General features: G+C 31.2%; 2 protein-coding genes across 2 annotated transcripts; one reads left to right on the forward strand and one right to left on the reverse strand.

Annotated features, from left to right (window-relative positions):
- Positions 1 to 2,301: 2,301 nt before the first annotated feature.
- Positions 2,302 to 5,841, reverse strand: LOC106790910 (paramyosin-like). Its single transcript, XM_014756167.1, has 4 exons — positions 5,681 to 5,841; positions 4,876 to 5,635; positions 4,438 to 4,815; positions 2,302 to 4,353 (listed from the first exon to the last, which is right to left on the reverse strand). Exons 1-4 carry the CDS (start codon positions 5,839 to 5,841, stop codon positions 2,302 to 2,304), a joined length of 3,351 nt encoding a protein of 1,116 aa, XP_014611653.1.
- A 2,542-nt stretch (positions 5,842 to 8,383) lies between these two features.
- On the forward strand, positions 8,384 to 16,762 carry LOC106790911 (myosin-10-like). The gene is made up of 10 exons (XM_014756169.1): positions 8,384 to 8,639; positions 8,787 to 9,009; positions 9,466 to 9,773; positions 10,185 to 10,459; positions 10,595 to 10,643; positions 10,745 to 12,237; positions 12,301 to 13,831; positions 13,904 to 13,996; positions 14,475 to 14,713; positions 16,391 to 16,762. The coding sequence occupies exons 1-10, from the start codon at positions 8,384 to 8,386 to the stop codon at positions 16,760 to 16,762; spliced, it is 4,839 nt and encodes a 1,612-aa protein (XP_014611655.1).
- The last annotated feature ends 252 nt before the right edge of the window (positions 16,763 to 17,014 follow it).

Below are 17,014 nucleotides of genomic sequence, written 5' to 3' on the forward strand. Positions count from 1 at the left end.
AAAAAAACGTTTTGGAAAAAGTCGTTTTATACAAAATCGATCATTTTACAGATTTTCAAATTAATTTCGATACGTTTGATACGTTTATCCTACTTAGAACACAGTCTATACAGAATATTTCAAGAATAATGATTCTTAATTTTCGGATCTAATAGAGGATGTGCAATTAAAGTTCTTTTTCGTAATAAAATATAATGTCGTGAAAACAAAAGTTTCCTTATTGAGATTATAAGATATGAGAAAAACTAGGACTTGAAACAATTTCAACGTGAAATATAATTTTTTTATTCTATTTTAATAGCTATTTATTAATGAAATATTTTATGGAAATGTTATTAAAACAATGATACAAAATTGATCCTAATAAACAATGAAGCTTTAATTGTTGATACACGATATATAATCTGGTACGATTGAACGACGTGTTATCCGAAATTTTTAAAAGCAACAATAATACTAGCAATTAACTTTTTTTTCTATATCAATATGTATATCATTAACGATTGATATAATGTAATACCTGATTTTATTACGAAAAAGTGTTTAATTACATATCTTTCGTTATATCTGGGAAAATAGGAACAATTATTTTAAAATAACTCGTATAAGCATTATCAGTTAAGATTATCATTTTATCGATCGATTAATTTAATCAAGATAGAAATAATTGTCAATAATATAATATTAGATTAATTAACAAGATTTTAAAAATGTTCCATCGATCAATACTGAAGGACCGTGTATGATGAGAGGTCAACACAGATGTCTGTCGTTTACCAGATGACATCGTAGGAGGAATGTCAAAGCAACCAGTTGCGTGACGTTTCCCATCCGCAGGATCCGCCTTGTAATAACTTTGGCCAAGCCACGCCGAAGGCATGTCCTTCCAACTTATATGTATACATAGACATCTTATATGTAGACGTTTACGTACACGTATTTACCATCGTGTATACTGCTATCTACTTATCTATTCGCTTCATCTACATGCACGTGTATCCGTAAACCCTTCTCTTTGTCGTTTATACGAGATGTATGAGTTCATGTAATTCATCGTTTTTAATATTGAAACCATATTTTCATAAATTGTATCAGTTTAAAATGACGAACAAAAAATATATGCATTATGTATATCGTTTTATAAATTCTTTTATGTTTTCCAAATAATTAGTTAATTTGTATTGAAATCATTTAATTATTTTAATAATATTATATGAGAGTGATCAATATAGAGGAAGATTATTATCTTGTTGTTAGTATGAAAAATAATGTCAGCTACTCTGATCTAATTTTGACAAATGAAAAATATATGATATTACGTATATCGTGTTTTATGGATTTTCTTTGTTTTTAGATTATTAATAAATTTGTGTGAAAGTATTGAAATTATTTGTATGACTTAAACTAAAAAAAAAATCAATATTATTGTAAAATACTATAGAATCTTTGATAGTATCTTATGATACTTAACGAGTATCGTTAATGTATTATAGAATAGAAACCGAATATTTTTTGGAAGATTTAATGTCGTGACTCGAAGATCGTAAGGAAAATGTGGTCAAGGATGTAACGGAATTACGTTTGAAAAGCATTTTCAGCACGTCTCGTCGTTGCCGTTCTCTGCTTCTGTTCTCGCTTTCTATCCTATAGAGAAATGATAGATGGGCAGGAACTATGTCGCAAAGCGAGCGAGCGAGCTTCGTCTTTTTGTCGAAATAATCTCGCGGTAGAATTTTAGTGGAACGTGATAACGTCTCCGCAACGACCCTGGGATGTTTTAAAGCGATTAATATATTACCAGCTCGTGGACGATATCTTCTTGGTCATTCTGCCATTATTAACGCATTTTACTGTTAATTTTCTCATTTCGAGAGTCACCGGTGCAAGAAAATCTAAATTATATAATTCCCCATAACGTTTATATTTATATACATACATACATATCTGAAATATCATTTGAAATGTTAATCCATATCTTTACGTTGAAATTATAAATCAGTTGATTATTATAATTATTTCATTATTTATGTATCATATCATTTTTTTATGAATGTTTCTTACTTCAAATTGTGGCAAATTATTTCACATCATTAAATAAGTCTTAATTTTGGTTATCATTTGAAATTATATCAACATACGTAATATATACTATTTAATTTGTTGATTTTGAATTTTCTACAAAAATGATTTGGAAAGTATTTTTCGGTTTATCACAATATTTGATATTTTAAAATAAAATAATTTACTTCTATTATACCCGTCATTTTGATTTATTTCATAAATTTAATAATTCACGCTACGTTAATTTGCTTTCGAAAAATTATTACTTTCTCCTTGAGCGAATTTACAATCATCGAATTTAAAATTGACGATACCCAACGATTCTTTCATCGACGTGTAATCCTTCAGAATACCATTTAGTAAGTTTTCAAATTCGTGTGAATTGTCAACCGAGACGGTGTATTTACTTACGTTCTTCAACGTTCCTACCAATTTACTTTCCAATTTCGAGTCTAAAGTTTTAAGTTTCACATAAGAATTCTGTAAATCGCCAATTTTCGTTCTAAGATCAGAGTTCGCTTTTCTGAGGAGCGTGAGTTCGTCTTTCAAAGCGATTTTTTCTATTTTTAAGTTATCCACTTCTTGTCTAGCTTCGTCCAATCGTATCCCGAGCGTTTGTTTCTCGTTCCTGAGCTTTATCAATTCGACTTTAAGAGCTTTCAGTTCATCGAAAGCTCGGTGAAGCTCACTAACAGTTTTCTCTTTATCGGTGATCGCAGCGTGCATGCTATCTCGCAAAATATCTATTTCAGTTTTCAAAGCGCCATTGACAATCCTCATTTTCGAGAGTATGTTAGTCAATGTATCAAACTTTTCTCTTAATTCCAGATCAGAGTTCAGAGTTTCGTTATTTGTTTCGTTTGACAATACAATTTGTCGAGAATTTTGTTCGGTTCGTGGTGACCACGTTTCGTTCTTTAGACTTTTCATATAAACGTTTCGAAATTCGGTAATTTCTAATTGATTTGACTGTTTGTCTATACTTAAATTGTCTTTAATTCGTGCCAATTCGAGTTTGATTTCCATATTTTCAGTTTTTAAATTAGTCAATTGAAATTTCAAACTTTCGTTTGCAACCTTTAATTTTTTCGTATCGTTTTTCTTCTTTGATTTGCCCTTGATCTTGACTTTATCAGTAGATCTTTCAAATTCCATCGCTTTTCTGTTCTCTGTCTCTTCGTTTTCGTAAAATCCAATATCGTCTTCATCGTTAAATTCCAAATTTTGTAGTCGTTTGAGGAACTCGTTTGAACGAGCCTTCAATTCATCGTTCTCCGAACGCAAAGCTTCGTTGCTAATTCGCAAATTTCTCGCACGATTATCAAGTATTCTATATTCGTTTTTCATTTCATTGTACTTTCCTTGCAATTCATCGATTGTTCTCTTAAGATCGGAATTGTTCGATTTCGTTTCGTCAAATTCGATTTTTGATTTATTCAATTCGACGGAAAGATATTCTCGTTCGGTTCTCGTTTTATTCAGGCAATCCTTCAATGAGAAGTTTTTCTCATTGAGTTCCTTCGTACGCGTCATCAGGTGATTCTTTTCCGTCGAGATAACGCGTAGTAGAGCTTCCGTTTCGTTATTCTTCATAGTCAAACCACTTAAATCGTCGCTGAGCGTTAAATTTTCTGTTCGAAGATCTCTTAGCTTCTCGTTGGTTCGTTCAAGCACACTTGCAAACTCGTTCGAGCGTTTTTTCCAATTGTTCGCTTCCTCCTCCAACGACGATTGAATTATTTGGAATTTTGCCACTTGCTCCAAAAGCGAGTTATTTTTCTTATTCAATTCGTCCATCGTTGTTTTAACTGTCTTCCCTTCGGCTTCTAACTCCAAGATCTCAGCCTTAAGTTTGTTATTTTCTTTATCGTAACGATCAACTTTACTTTCTAGCGTTGCCTGTTTAGACAACAACAATTCGTATTCCTCACGAGTCTTTTCCACGATACTCGATCGTTCTCTCAGTATTTCGTTTTCAGAAGTTAAACGTATAACGTCAAGCTCAAATCTTTTATTTTCAATATTTGCAAGATCGAGCTCCTTTTTCAAATCATTTATCATAGATTTCATTTCATTCAATTCACTTTGTAATTGTCCACGAGAACTTTCTCTCTCCGACATTTTCATTGACTTCTTCGATTCTTCGTTTAATTGTTTCGACGTTGTTTCCAGACTTTTCTCTAATTTTAATTTCGTAGCACGAATCTTAGATAATTCTTCGTTCCTTTCCATCAACTGTTTATTTATTTTTTCCGTTTCCGTGAACAAATTCTTTTTATCGTTTCGAAGACTCTGTAATAAGATGAATATAATGAATAATTTTTATACGATGTGTGTAATATATATTATATTTATAAGTTAATGAAGAATCGTTACCTGCAACTGTGTTGTCAAGCTATTCAACTCGGCTTTCATTCGTCGCATCTCTTCCAATCGATTTCTCGAATCCTTTTCGAATTTGTCGATTTCCTTGCTAAGCTTCGTGTTTTTCTCTCTCGTTTCCTCCAATTCCTTTTTACCGAATTCGAGTTTATTCTCTAATACACTCATGCCTTCCGTTTTATTCGACAATTCGATTTTTGACTTGACCAACAATTCTTCCAATTCTTCGATTCTTCCGAACAATTTCGTCTCGTTGCCAGAATAAACGACACTTTCTAAATCTCTCGATTGATAATACAATTCGTTGATGAGTTTTCTCAATTCTTCGAGCGTCATAGAACGAGACGTTCGTGAGTTATCTTCATTTAAATTCTTATATAATTCGTTGATCTTTTCTTTGTATTTTTTCAGTGTCTCATTCAACGCTGTTACTTTTTTCAAGTATTCGAGACAACTGGTACCACCGAATTTACAATTAGCTACAGGCTCGATTTTTAAGGAAGCAAGTTCGATATTCGTTTGTTCGATTATTTTCTCCAAAATTTCAACCCTTTCAACGTAACCTTTTTTAGTTTTCTCATTTTCATCGTCTTTATATTTCTCTGTTAGAGTTAAAGAATTTTCCAATTCCTCGTGCAACTGTTTTAAAATCAATCGAACTTCGACGATCTTCGTTAAGTAACGGAAACAATCAGGATTGCCAGTAGTTATAAGAGCACGTCGATCGTTTTTCAGTTTGTTCCTCAATTCGTTAATCGTCATATCGATCTTATTAATAGCTTTGATATAATTCTCAAAATCGAAAGTATCATTACAAGAACTATCGTCGAGATTTTGTTTCATAAAACATACGTTTTTTTTCAATCCTCGCAAGATAGTTTTAAACTCGATTATTCTTTTACGATAATTGTTGGGATTGCCGATCTGTATTCGTAACATTGCTTTGATTTTATCGATTTCGTAACGCAATTGTGCGTTCTCGCAATTCGATTTGTAAAGGTCCTCATTAGCGTTCACCAATTCCTCCGAAAGATTTGGTACAGTCGTAGCCATTCTTTCTACGATATGTTTAATAATTATTTCCATCGTATGATCGCCGTTTACAAATTCTTTTAATTTCGATTTTAATTGGCCTATAATCTGAATTTGATCGTTACTATACCATCGTTTTTCTTCGGCTTCTTTAACTCGTCTTTTCAATCGTTGAATTTCATTATTAAAACGTTTTTTCTCACACGCAAATTTTTCTCTTATTCTAACGATATTATCTTGCAATTTGTAGGCAGTACCTCGCATTATATCGTCCTCAGCTTCGGCTAACACGTTTCTTAGATTATTTATTTTCATTTCGAAGCTGTTCTCACTTTTGCCAGTCGTTCTTTTCAGTTGCTTAGACATTTCTATGAATTTTACTTTATTTTACTTTTCTATGATTTTCTTCATAAATCTCGCGTGATCATTTCGACGAGGTTTTTATTATTATTATTATTAATAATATTAATATATTTGAAAATTAAAGCTCCAATGCTTCAATCTTTTATCTTTTATTGTTCACAATAAATTCTCATTTACTTGACTTTAATGACTTTTCAAAAAAAACCAAAAAAAAAGTGCACTAATACTATCGTATATCACGAATTGATTTTCCTTATCCGAATTAAAATCGATAGGGTTAAGTGGTAGTTACAGTTAATTACTTTTTAGGTTCTCTTCCTTTCCCATGTTAGACACTTGTAAGATTAACGTTTTGGGAGATTAGAGAAGTGAACGATCTCGATTATATCAGAGATACTTCGCATTTCTTTGACGTTGACGTTAATTTCTAACTGTTAGAATGTTATAAATAAAATTGATTGTCCTAAAATGACACCATTCTCTTTTACTAAAGAAAATTTATATACTTACCCCTTTTCTTTTTTTTTACCTAAGAACCGGTGATTTTGATAAAAATATCTGAAGTTACGTTCAGAATATGTTAAAACAAAATTCGATTAATCGATCTTATTACATCTTGTTGTTTAACGATAGTCAATGATAATCGATCGATTATTATTATATATTTAAAGGATCATTCTTGTTAAAAATTGTGAAAAAATTAAGATGTTTTGCATTTATCGATTGATTTTTATATAGTTTTGAAGACAGAACAACTTTTTCCAGCTTATGCAAGTATAAACAAGAAAGACCAACAAAATCGATTGCACTGAAATCTTTGTACATATAATATTAAATAAATTAATTGTACACATGACCACATTAGTTTCTGAATAGACTAAACTGAAAGAGAAGAAATATTAAATTTCGATACTTCAATGTTGGTAGTTGAAACATTTTCAGTGGTGTAATATTGAAGACAGCTTTGTTATTTTTTTTGTTTAGAGAAACTTGTTTCTTTTTTCCTTTATAAAATTATTTTCAATTAATTTAAAGTATAATAATAATAATAATAAGGCATAAAATATTCGTAATTTTGGCTCGACGTTTTCAAAGAGAAATGTAATTGAGAAAAGTCTTATTTTCAGTGTAACTTGATCAGAATGATTAGATGACACCGTTAGAGTTCGTATAATATAATATATTATTAATGTCTACATGTTATTAAGTCAATGACATTTTCTCTCGGTGTTTGTAATTATCGATAAAATTTAATTGATAATGTACTCCTCTCGTCGATAAAATCTTCGATGTAGCCGGACGTGGCTCAAAGTACTCTCGAAGCTCTCTAAAGTAAAAAAAACGAGGGTATCGTTTTCCAAGTTACTCGATATCGGATCGCGTTATAAGATAGACGATAGTATAACGAGAAATTGCGAAAAGGAGCGAGTTCAATGAAACGAAGAAAATTTAACGCGAAGTCACTGTGTCGCAAACGTCGATATAATTCTTTCCTTAGAGAAATGAGGAAAGTTACGTTCTCGAGAACTGTTAGTAGGATTTTTCAAGAGGGAGATGAAAAAGCACGGGGGGGAGGAGGACGGGGGGGGGTTACCTTAGACTCCAAAGCGAGAAACTTTTCAAGCTTTTTTAATCGCGCCTTTTCCGATATGGAATTTTGTTCTTCAAGAATGAAACGTTTTATGATTCTTTACACGATTTAATCCAAATAATTAATATGAAGGTATCACATTATTTTTACGTACATCTGATGACATTTATTATAGAGTATTTTTTGCAAGATTATATTAGATTGATTATGAATTAATATAATTGTAGATTTAATTATACTTTCGATTGAATAATTTAGAGATGAGAGACAATCGATTATTTACAATTTTATTTTGATATAGTTATTATATGGTAAATATACATTTCTTAGATGAAATAAATATAGAATTATTTTAATTGTTATATCAAGAGATTTACTTTATATTATCTTTACACAAGTATTTAATATTATAAATATAAAAATAATTATTCTGAAAGGTCAATATATATTTATGATTAGATCGTATTAAAAGAATCTATGAATGCTTATGAAAAAGTGGGTTATGATATTTTCTATCTAACAATAAATTTATTGAGGTTATCGATGTATCGATATTGTTAATCGATAATAAAAGGATAATATCTTTGGTTGACTTTGAGAGATCGATAGCATCTAACGTTAAGTTTCTATTGAAAAAAATTACTCTCATGCTCTGACATAGTTTCGCAGCGACGAGTGTTAGAAGGAGGAGGAGGAGGAGGCTTTCTTCATGATAACTTAAAATTTTCGTGCGACTTTACTCGCATCAGGGTGTGTAGAGTAAGACTGTTTGTAGTAAGAGAAATAAAAAAAAGAAAAGAAAAGAAAAAAAATATCGTAAGTATCAGGATGGTAACCTAGAAAACTTTTTCTCATATTTACACTTTTATTTCTCCAATTTTTTTTTTTTACGTTTTCCCATTTTTTTCCATTCCCTTAATTTTTCTTTTTTTTTTTTTTTTCAATTAGAAAAGTATGGCAAAACTAGGCGTTTGTCCGTGTGGATGCGATGCATTACAGTCTCGTTATATTTTACATTCACCGAGCGAGCCATGCTGTTGCTGCACTTATGATCCTTTCAATGATAATTCGAAGGACTCGGAGATTCGTGATCTTTCGTTTGCCCTTAAAAAGCTAGCAGCGATGCGCTGTCAAACGAAGAAATGGCGGATGGAGAGACTTCAGCTCGAAAGCGAAACTAGGTCTCTGAAACAAGCCCTACAATCATTCGGTACCAATATATCTTGAGTGCTGCTGTGTTGAACAAAAATATATCTATATATAGATATCTTATAGATATATATTTGTATCTTAATGTTATATTTATTCGGGGGGTTGGGGAGGGAAAGGCTGATTTTACATTTCCAACGCTTTGTAGGTGTTGACACGAACGTAGCGTTAAAACCCGATCCTCTGATCGTACATTATCGCCAAGAGAACGAAAGATTACAAAATGCAAATGAAGAGCTCGAGGAAAAGCTGAAGGATCTCGAGGAGAGTTTTGCCGAACGTGAGTGTTGGGAAGATCCTGAAGAGGAGGTTATATATGTCAGGGAGAAGATGAAAACGTTGAAAGAACGTTTCCTTGCTGAAAAGAAACAGTAATTTATATTGTTAAATTAATTATGTTGATTCTTTAACATTTGTATTAATGAAATGTTAAATCTTTCGCTGATTTTATTGTATATAATAATAAATATTGTTATATTACATTATTATAATATATGAGTTATTCGATTTGTCAAATTGATTAACTTCGCAAAACAAAAAATAGAGAAAATTGAAACAATTAATTACATTGTCGTATCGTTTATCATTTAATGGTCGTATTAATTTTTGTCATTTAATTGTGTGTTAAAATTATATTATTAAGAACACATTTACTTTTAGTATAAAAAGTTTATCATCTATCGAATGAATTGATATTAAGATTTTTCCTAATTTTCAAAATGAAATAAATTACTTTGTATGAATGGCTTATATATTAATATTTTATTATTATTATTATCATTATATATAAGATAGGAATAGGTGTTTTGAAATAAATTTCGTAACAGATTCAAAGAAATGATAAGCAAACTGCGATTGAAGCTGGCCGAAGCGGAAGATGATACTTCTTGTGCAGCTTTGAATCGTCTAAGAGCAAAATTACGAGAATTGATGAAGAATGGCGAAGAAGCGGATCAGCAGGTCGCGGATGTCGTCGAAAAGTCTATGGATACGATGCTTGATCTTTCGAATGGCTGCGAGAAATTGAAGTTAGATAACGAACGACTTTACCGTTTATTGGAAGATCTTGGTATGAGTTCGGAAGAGATCGATGAATATCTGAAAAATCTTTCCAGTGATCCTATAACGTATAGAAGTAAGATATCTATTGATTGATTTTTCATTCTTTTCAACGAATCAATCTCATACTTTTTGTCTTTAGACTATTTTTTTCTTTCGAATAAAAAGGAACAATATTTCTTTTCCTTTCGATCCGAAAAGCAATTCGATTTTATATTTAAAATTTATCTACTGTTTGCGTAAAGAAAAAGATTGTATTAAGCAATTGTAAATGTAATATAAGGTTACCTGAGGATTAAATATAGTTTGGTTGTCCTTTTGAAAACAATATTTGAATACTTTTTCGCGTATGTCTTTTTTGGATGGCGACTTCAATAATTATCAAACCTTAGGCGAGAAATATAACAAGGTACCTCAGGTATATCTTATATATAATTTAATATAATATATAATATAAATAAAATGATTAGTCAATAATAATAAAATTTCAACGATAACGTAGAAGCTATCCAAGAATCACCTCAGAACAAGTTACTGAATCTCGAAAAAAAATTGAAAGATTGCGAAGAAGCTATGAAATATATGAAAGATCAGGTAGACGAAAAGAATGCTACCCTCGAGTCTTTAAGGAAAGAATTAGACAGAGAGAAGAGTTCTTCTACCGCTATTGCATCGGATCTTGATAAGATTTCTGTAAGCTACAAGACTTTGATGGAAGAAATAGTTGCGGCAAAGGCGGAACTTCAAAGAAAAGACGAAAAAGTAAGACTCTACGATAATCCTTTCTTGGTGTTATTTTAATTTGTAATTTTATTTTATTTTTTCTTTATATTTTTATCACACCTTGTGTATATTTTATGAGATTAAATATAACAAATAGAATATTATTTTTGTCAGATATATGATCTCACTCATGAACTTAGACAATCGACGATTAGTTTGCAAGGTACGAATCGTTAATAATTATTTCATTGTTTGTTTCATATACAAAGTTTATCATTTTAACCCTAATTTATTTTATTTCTGTTTTCTTTTTTTTTTTTACAGATATGAATAAGTTGCAAAAAGAAATAGAAGATGTTAAGCCTCAATTGTACAATCTCGAAGTTGAGAAAGATAATCTTTTGGAAGAATTAGCAAAGATACGTGAGATCGTTACCGAAAGAAATGACCAGATTATCAAGATCCTCGAATCGAAAGAAAAATCAGAGAAGGATTATATAACGAAGTTGGGTGATTTGCAAGAAAAATTGGATGCAAAATTATTGGATGAAACTAGCTTGAAGAAATATATCGCCGATCTTGAAAATGAACTAACCCGATTTCGAGATTTAACGGAAGATTTAGAAGAGCAACGTATACTTAACGAGGAATCTTCGAAGATAATCAAAGATTTGGAAGACGAATTGGCTACGTTAAGAAATAACTTAAAGAATTTAAAAGATGAAAGAAATGATATCATTTCTAAGTTAGACGCTATGAAGATCGAAACCGATGAATTGAAGAAGCGGCTTGCCGATGAAGAAAAATTGAAAAATGATCTCAATAATAAACTCGATGCGATAGGAACGGAGATGGAAAATTTACGTAAAGAAAATTTCAATTTTAATGAACAATTGAAAGAATTACATATGGAGAAAAATGATAAAGAAAAAGCTTTGGAAGAAGTTAAACGTTTGGAAAGTGAACTTGTATCAACGAAGGCTCAGAAAGAGAAGGCTGAAAAGGACAATGTAATGTTACGCGAGGAACTGGCGAAACTTAACGAAAAGAACGATAAATTAATGGGTGAAAACGAGTCACTGAAGAAAAAAATAGAAGAGTTCGATGGCGTACTCGAGGCGTTGAATAAATGTAAAGAGGAAAATAATAGTTTGAGAGGTAGGATAAACGAGTTGGAGTCTATAAATAATGCATCGAAGGAAGAGAGTGAACGAGCAAAGGCGGATGCTGAGAAGATAAAGAACGAGAGTATAGCGGTGAAGGACGCACTTGATAAGATGATAGAGGAGTTGGATAAACTTAAAGATGAAAATGAACGCTTGAAAATGCAAAATGACGAGAATGCTCGGCTCAAGCCCGAACTAGAAAATTTGAGGTCTGGAAACGTGACTCTTAAAAAAGAATCGGATACGTTAAAAGCAAAGCTCGACGATACATTAGCCGAATTGGACATTGAGAAATTGGCAAGAAACAACGCTGAGAAAGAATTAATGACTCTTAAGAATGAGTTGAAAAATTTGCTGGTTAAGATCGACGAATTGAAAAAAGAAAATGAATCTCTCAAAGAGGAGAAAGAAGAATTAAAGAAAACGCTGTTAAAGTTTGGCGATGACTTGTCAAACGTGAAGAACGAAAATTTAGAATTGATTAAGGAAATGGATACGTTAAAAGCTCGAATAGTTGATCTCGATAATCAGATTTTCAAATTAGAAGAAGAAATTGAGCATTGGAAAACGGAAAGTTGTAAAACCGGTTTAAGCGTTGATAAATTGAAGAAAGATTTAGAGAAAGCTATGAAAGAGTCTGTCGAATGTCAGGTAACGATTTTTATCATTTAAATGATTATTCAAAGATGTTTATAGATTTTGATTGTATTTTAGGTATCTAAAAAGTTATTGGAACAACGAGTTTCTCAATTGGAGCAAGACAATTTGAAACTTGAGAAACACAACGAAGATATATTATATCAATTAGATCATTTGGAAAAGTCTCATGAACTCGACAAATCATTGAAAGAAGAAGTCTTAAAAGACCTCAACGTAATGAAAAACGAGAATATCAGTTTGAAGGATGAGTTATCAGCATTGAAGGCTGAATTATTGAGACTCAGAGAGGAGAACAAAGATCTGAAAGGTTCTTTAGCAAACACCTTGCAACGATTGACATCGGCCGATTCTGAAATAGAGAAGCAGAAAGCTGAGATCTTAGCATTGAGAACTGAGAATACTTCGATGAAAGGGGAAGTTGAGAGATTGAAGGACGAAACGGAGAAATTCTCGAGAGAAGCAGCTAAGTTAGAAACGGATTTGGCGAGCTTGCAAAGCGAGAATGACAACCTAAAGGTCGGCCAGCAGAAGCTTCAAGAAGATTACGGTAAACTTAGGGGCCAGGGAGATGGGCAACTGATCGAAATCGATAAACTGAAGTCTGAGTTAGCTGCAGAAAGATCTAACGTTGATAAACTCAAAACAGACTTATCTTCTTGTCAAAAAGAAAATCTTGAAATAATGGGAGAGTTGAGGAAGCTTAGAGAAGAGAAGGAAAAGTTGTTAAAACAATTAGAGACTGATGAAAAAATGCTATCGGATACGATGAATAAATTGAAGAATGTAGAAGAGAAGGTATCAAAGTTGGAAGAAGAAAAATTTAATCTTCTCGACGAGTTGACGAATTTAAGGGCAAAAATTGATAATCTCGAAAAACAATTGAATACTGAAATAAATATTAAAGAAGCAGCAATAAGAGATTGTAACGCTTGCAAGGAAGAATTGGCCGCATTGAAAGAGGAATTGGCAAGATTACGCGTAGAAACGGGAAAATTGCAAACTGAAATGGACAAATTGAAAATCCAAGCGGACGATGCGAATAAACTGCTCGAAAATTTACGTAAGAAAGAAGCAGATTTAAAATCGGACGGTGAGAGATTGAAAAAATCTCTCGAGGATGCGGAATCGAAGATAGGATCAATGAAAAAGGAAATTTCTGACTTATCGGCGGAAAAATCTAAGGTGGATAAAATGATCGAAGATTTGCAGCATCAAAGAGATCTTTTTGCAACACAAATCGATGGCTTGAAGAGAGAACTTGCAGAGTGTAACAAGATGAGGGATGTCTCGTTAAAGGATATTGAAACTCTACGAGAATTGGAGAAAGAATTATCCCGGTGCCAAGAGGACAGAGAAAAATTAAAATCGGAAAACGAAAGTTTGAAGAAAGATATTAATAAGACACGTACTGATCTCCAAGCATTGGACACAAATTATCGTCAATTGAAAACTAAAATGACGGATGATTCAGAAGCTTCGAAAAAAGAGATAGATCGATTGAAATTAGAGAACATCGAGTCGAAGCTTCAATTAGATGATATCAAAAAGATTAACTTTGGCCTGAAAAAAGTCTTACCTGTACCAGGTTTGTTATTAATGTTATTTTCTCTCTATTTGTATTAATTCTTATAAGAATTTTGAACATTTCAATGTTTAGTAAGAGAAGATAAATCAACGCTTTCGGATGATAGTGATTTTATAATCGAAGTGATCGAAGCGATGATGAGAAAAATAAAACAACAAAACGACGGTAAGATGCGTTCGAAAATTCGTACAGATATTTTTCTGGCATGTAAGAATTTTAACGAGCGGAGAAATAATGATCACAAAGTATTTGAAACTTTTAATTGGCGAAGAGTTTGATGCTTTTGAATAAGTCTGTGGCTTTACGAAGTTGGAAACGATAGATGCACACATACAACTTTCAGGAAATAATGTCGATCTATAGCAGTTGTAAAGTCACGATTTCGAATTCGAATTTCAATTACTGTAATTGCATCCAATTGAATTTCAACATATATAGCAATTTCGCGTTCTTAATTATATAAGTTATTTGTGTATTGTATTATATTACATTTTTTTTTTATCTTTTATTAAAAGAAGAACATATAAATTTATTATAAGCTTTTATAAATTTATTATCTTGTGAAACAATGATAAGCAATTTAGCTATGATAATCATGTAGAAAATCAGTTGTTTGTATATGTAAATCGATTTATTTGAATAGGTTTGAGTCGTGTACGAAATTACGTGATGTTTTTAACTGGTAAAATAGAAGAGAAGCCGAAAATGGCTTCAACTTTTGAAGAGGATGATGATTTCGTTCGAAGATTACTTTCGCCTTTCGATATATTGCTGCCGATTTTCCATGAACTATCCGATAATATTTATCGTGTTGAAATCGAGATACAAGAATTGGATGATCTACGGAAACCTATGAGAGAGGAGGACGAAAATTTGAAGAAGGTTAGTGAAACCTCGATAAATTTAATTGGCAATTTTTCTAGCTAGGTAATGTAAATACTTATTTAAACGTTTGCCAACGTTTTCTAACGAAACTTTGATATTGTTAAAGGAAAATTTTAAATTATCCTTAGCTATTGTTTTTTTTGCACGCGTTTGCAAAAGCTTCAGTTTTTTGAGCAAATGCGTTACTTAAAATTCCAATATAAAAATCTTTAAACTATGCATTATATGTAGTGTAATGTAATGTTTACTGCTACATTTGCGTCTGTTTATTTGCCTCGTGATAAACAAATATTGGAATTTTATCATTTATATACAGGGTGGCAAAAAAAAAAGAATTCAAATTTTTTAAAGACATAATATTTATCAAGAGGATTAAAAAAATGTCTCGTTAATATGGTTCCTAAAATCAACCCTTTCGATGAAAAAAAAATTTTAATTATTTATAAACGTTAGATATTGTATAAGTGTTTCAATATATTAACAAATGACTCACGATATCGAGAGAGAATGTTTATAAGTAATTAAAGTTTATTTATATATCTATAATAGAAAGAGTTGATTTTAGGATAAATGTTAATTAGATAATTTTAACTTCATTTGATAAGTAATATAAGCCAATAAAATATTTGACCATTTTATTTATCACCCCGTATATACATATAAATTTACATTTTGATTTTGTGAGAATTCGATATACATTTATTAATATTTGATGTTGTAAATCAGTCAGTTTGATACCCTTTAATTTTCTACCAGCGGGTAACGCGTTTGCATATCCTTTCTTATAGCATGGCACCAGGAGCTTTGTTTACGGAATGACGTTTAACGTTACCATGAGCGGGACACAAATCGTGTAATTACAGTTATTAATTAGTTCGTGCAGATCCAAGCGCTTGGCACTCTCTGACGCTGATGTGTAGCCATCAAGCCGTAATAATAACGTGCAGTTGAGAAATATCTATTATTACGCGATATGCATCGTTCTCTCCTGTAAATTTTTATGCTTTTGTTGTTTCAATGTTACATAATGAAAACTTATTATAATAATCGTTTAGAAATTCATGGAAGAAGACATTCCCGAAGAAAAAGAACCACTTGATTCGTTCGATTCTGATGTTTGGTTAAAAGTTAGTATCGCACACACGTTGTCCTATAAATTAAAAATTATTATTATTAAATATTTAATCCTCCATAACACGTGTTATGTACTTTTGAGATTAATCACATATTCATAGATATATCTGTGTAGTTTATTATTTTATTTCATTCTATTGCAACGAACATAATTGTCATTTCATATTTGATGTTTTGTATATTAGTATAAATATTATAAATATCAGAAAATTATATAAGTATATATATATATATATAAATTTAAATATTAAAAAACAATTGAATTATAATAGAGGATTAATTATAAATAAAATATATTATTATATTATAATTAATTAATAATCAATATTCTTGTCCCAACAGTATATTAATATATATGAGTTTCAAAGGGAAAATTGAAGACAGTTAATAAATTTGTTCATCAAAATTTATTAACTGTCTTCAATTTTCCCTGTGAAACTCATATATATTAAAATTAATTATACAAAAAAAAAGAAGATAAGAAAAGTCTAATAAGTATACTTGTATAAATAAAAAAAACAATGCAATTTTTGTCTTCAGTCATTGACACTAACACAAATGGCAGATCTTCACGATAAAATTTGTTTACTTACGTCGAGTATGGTTCGAGACGATAACGATAGACCAAGTTTCGATCCTGTTTTTACCGTTCCTTGTCCTGGACGAAGTCCTTCTCAAGAAGATTACGATGTTTTGAACAAAAGAATTGCTGCGTTGCAAAGGCAAATAGCCGAGAAACAAATGGAAGCATCTTGGAAACTGCAGGAATTAAAGAATGCTCTTCGTTTCGAACAGGCGAATCTTATAAGAATATCTGACGAAATGAATTTGGAGAGAAAGCGAAATTTGGCTCTTCAACTTACTATGGACGACGGCTTCGTAATCTCGAATCAAGAGAAGTTATCGAATTAAAGTCTATTCGAATTCAATTCATTGTTATTAATATTCGTGTTTCTGTAATCACTCATATAATATCGATTAAATAAATATCATGATCATCTTTTGAAATATTAACAATGACGTATTTTTTTATGCACTATACGTGAGAAAAGTTACGCGTCGAAATGATTTACACGTTTCTTTTTTTCTTTTTTGTGAAAAAATAAACATTATCTTACATTGTATTAAATTTATCGAATGAATAATTTGCCGTTCAATTTATTT

This window comes from Polistes canadensis, unplaced genomic scaffold (genome assembly GCF_001313835.1).
Source record: "Polistes canadensis isolate GaletaPanama2010 unplaced genomic scaffold, ASM131383v1 scaffold_269, whole genome shotgun sequence".
Classification (NCBI taxonomy): Eukaryota; Metazoa; Arthropoda; class Insecta; order Hymenoptera; family Vespidae; genus Polistes; species Polistes canadensis.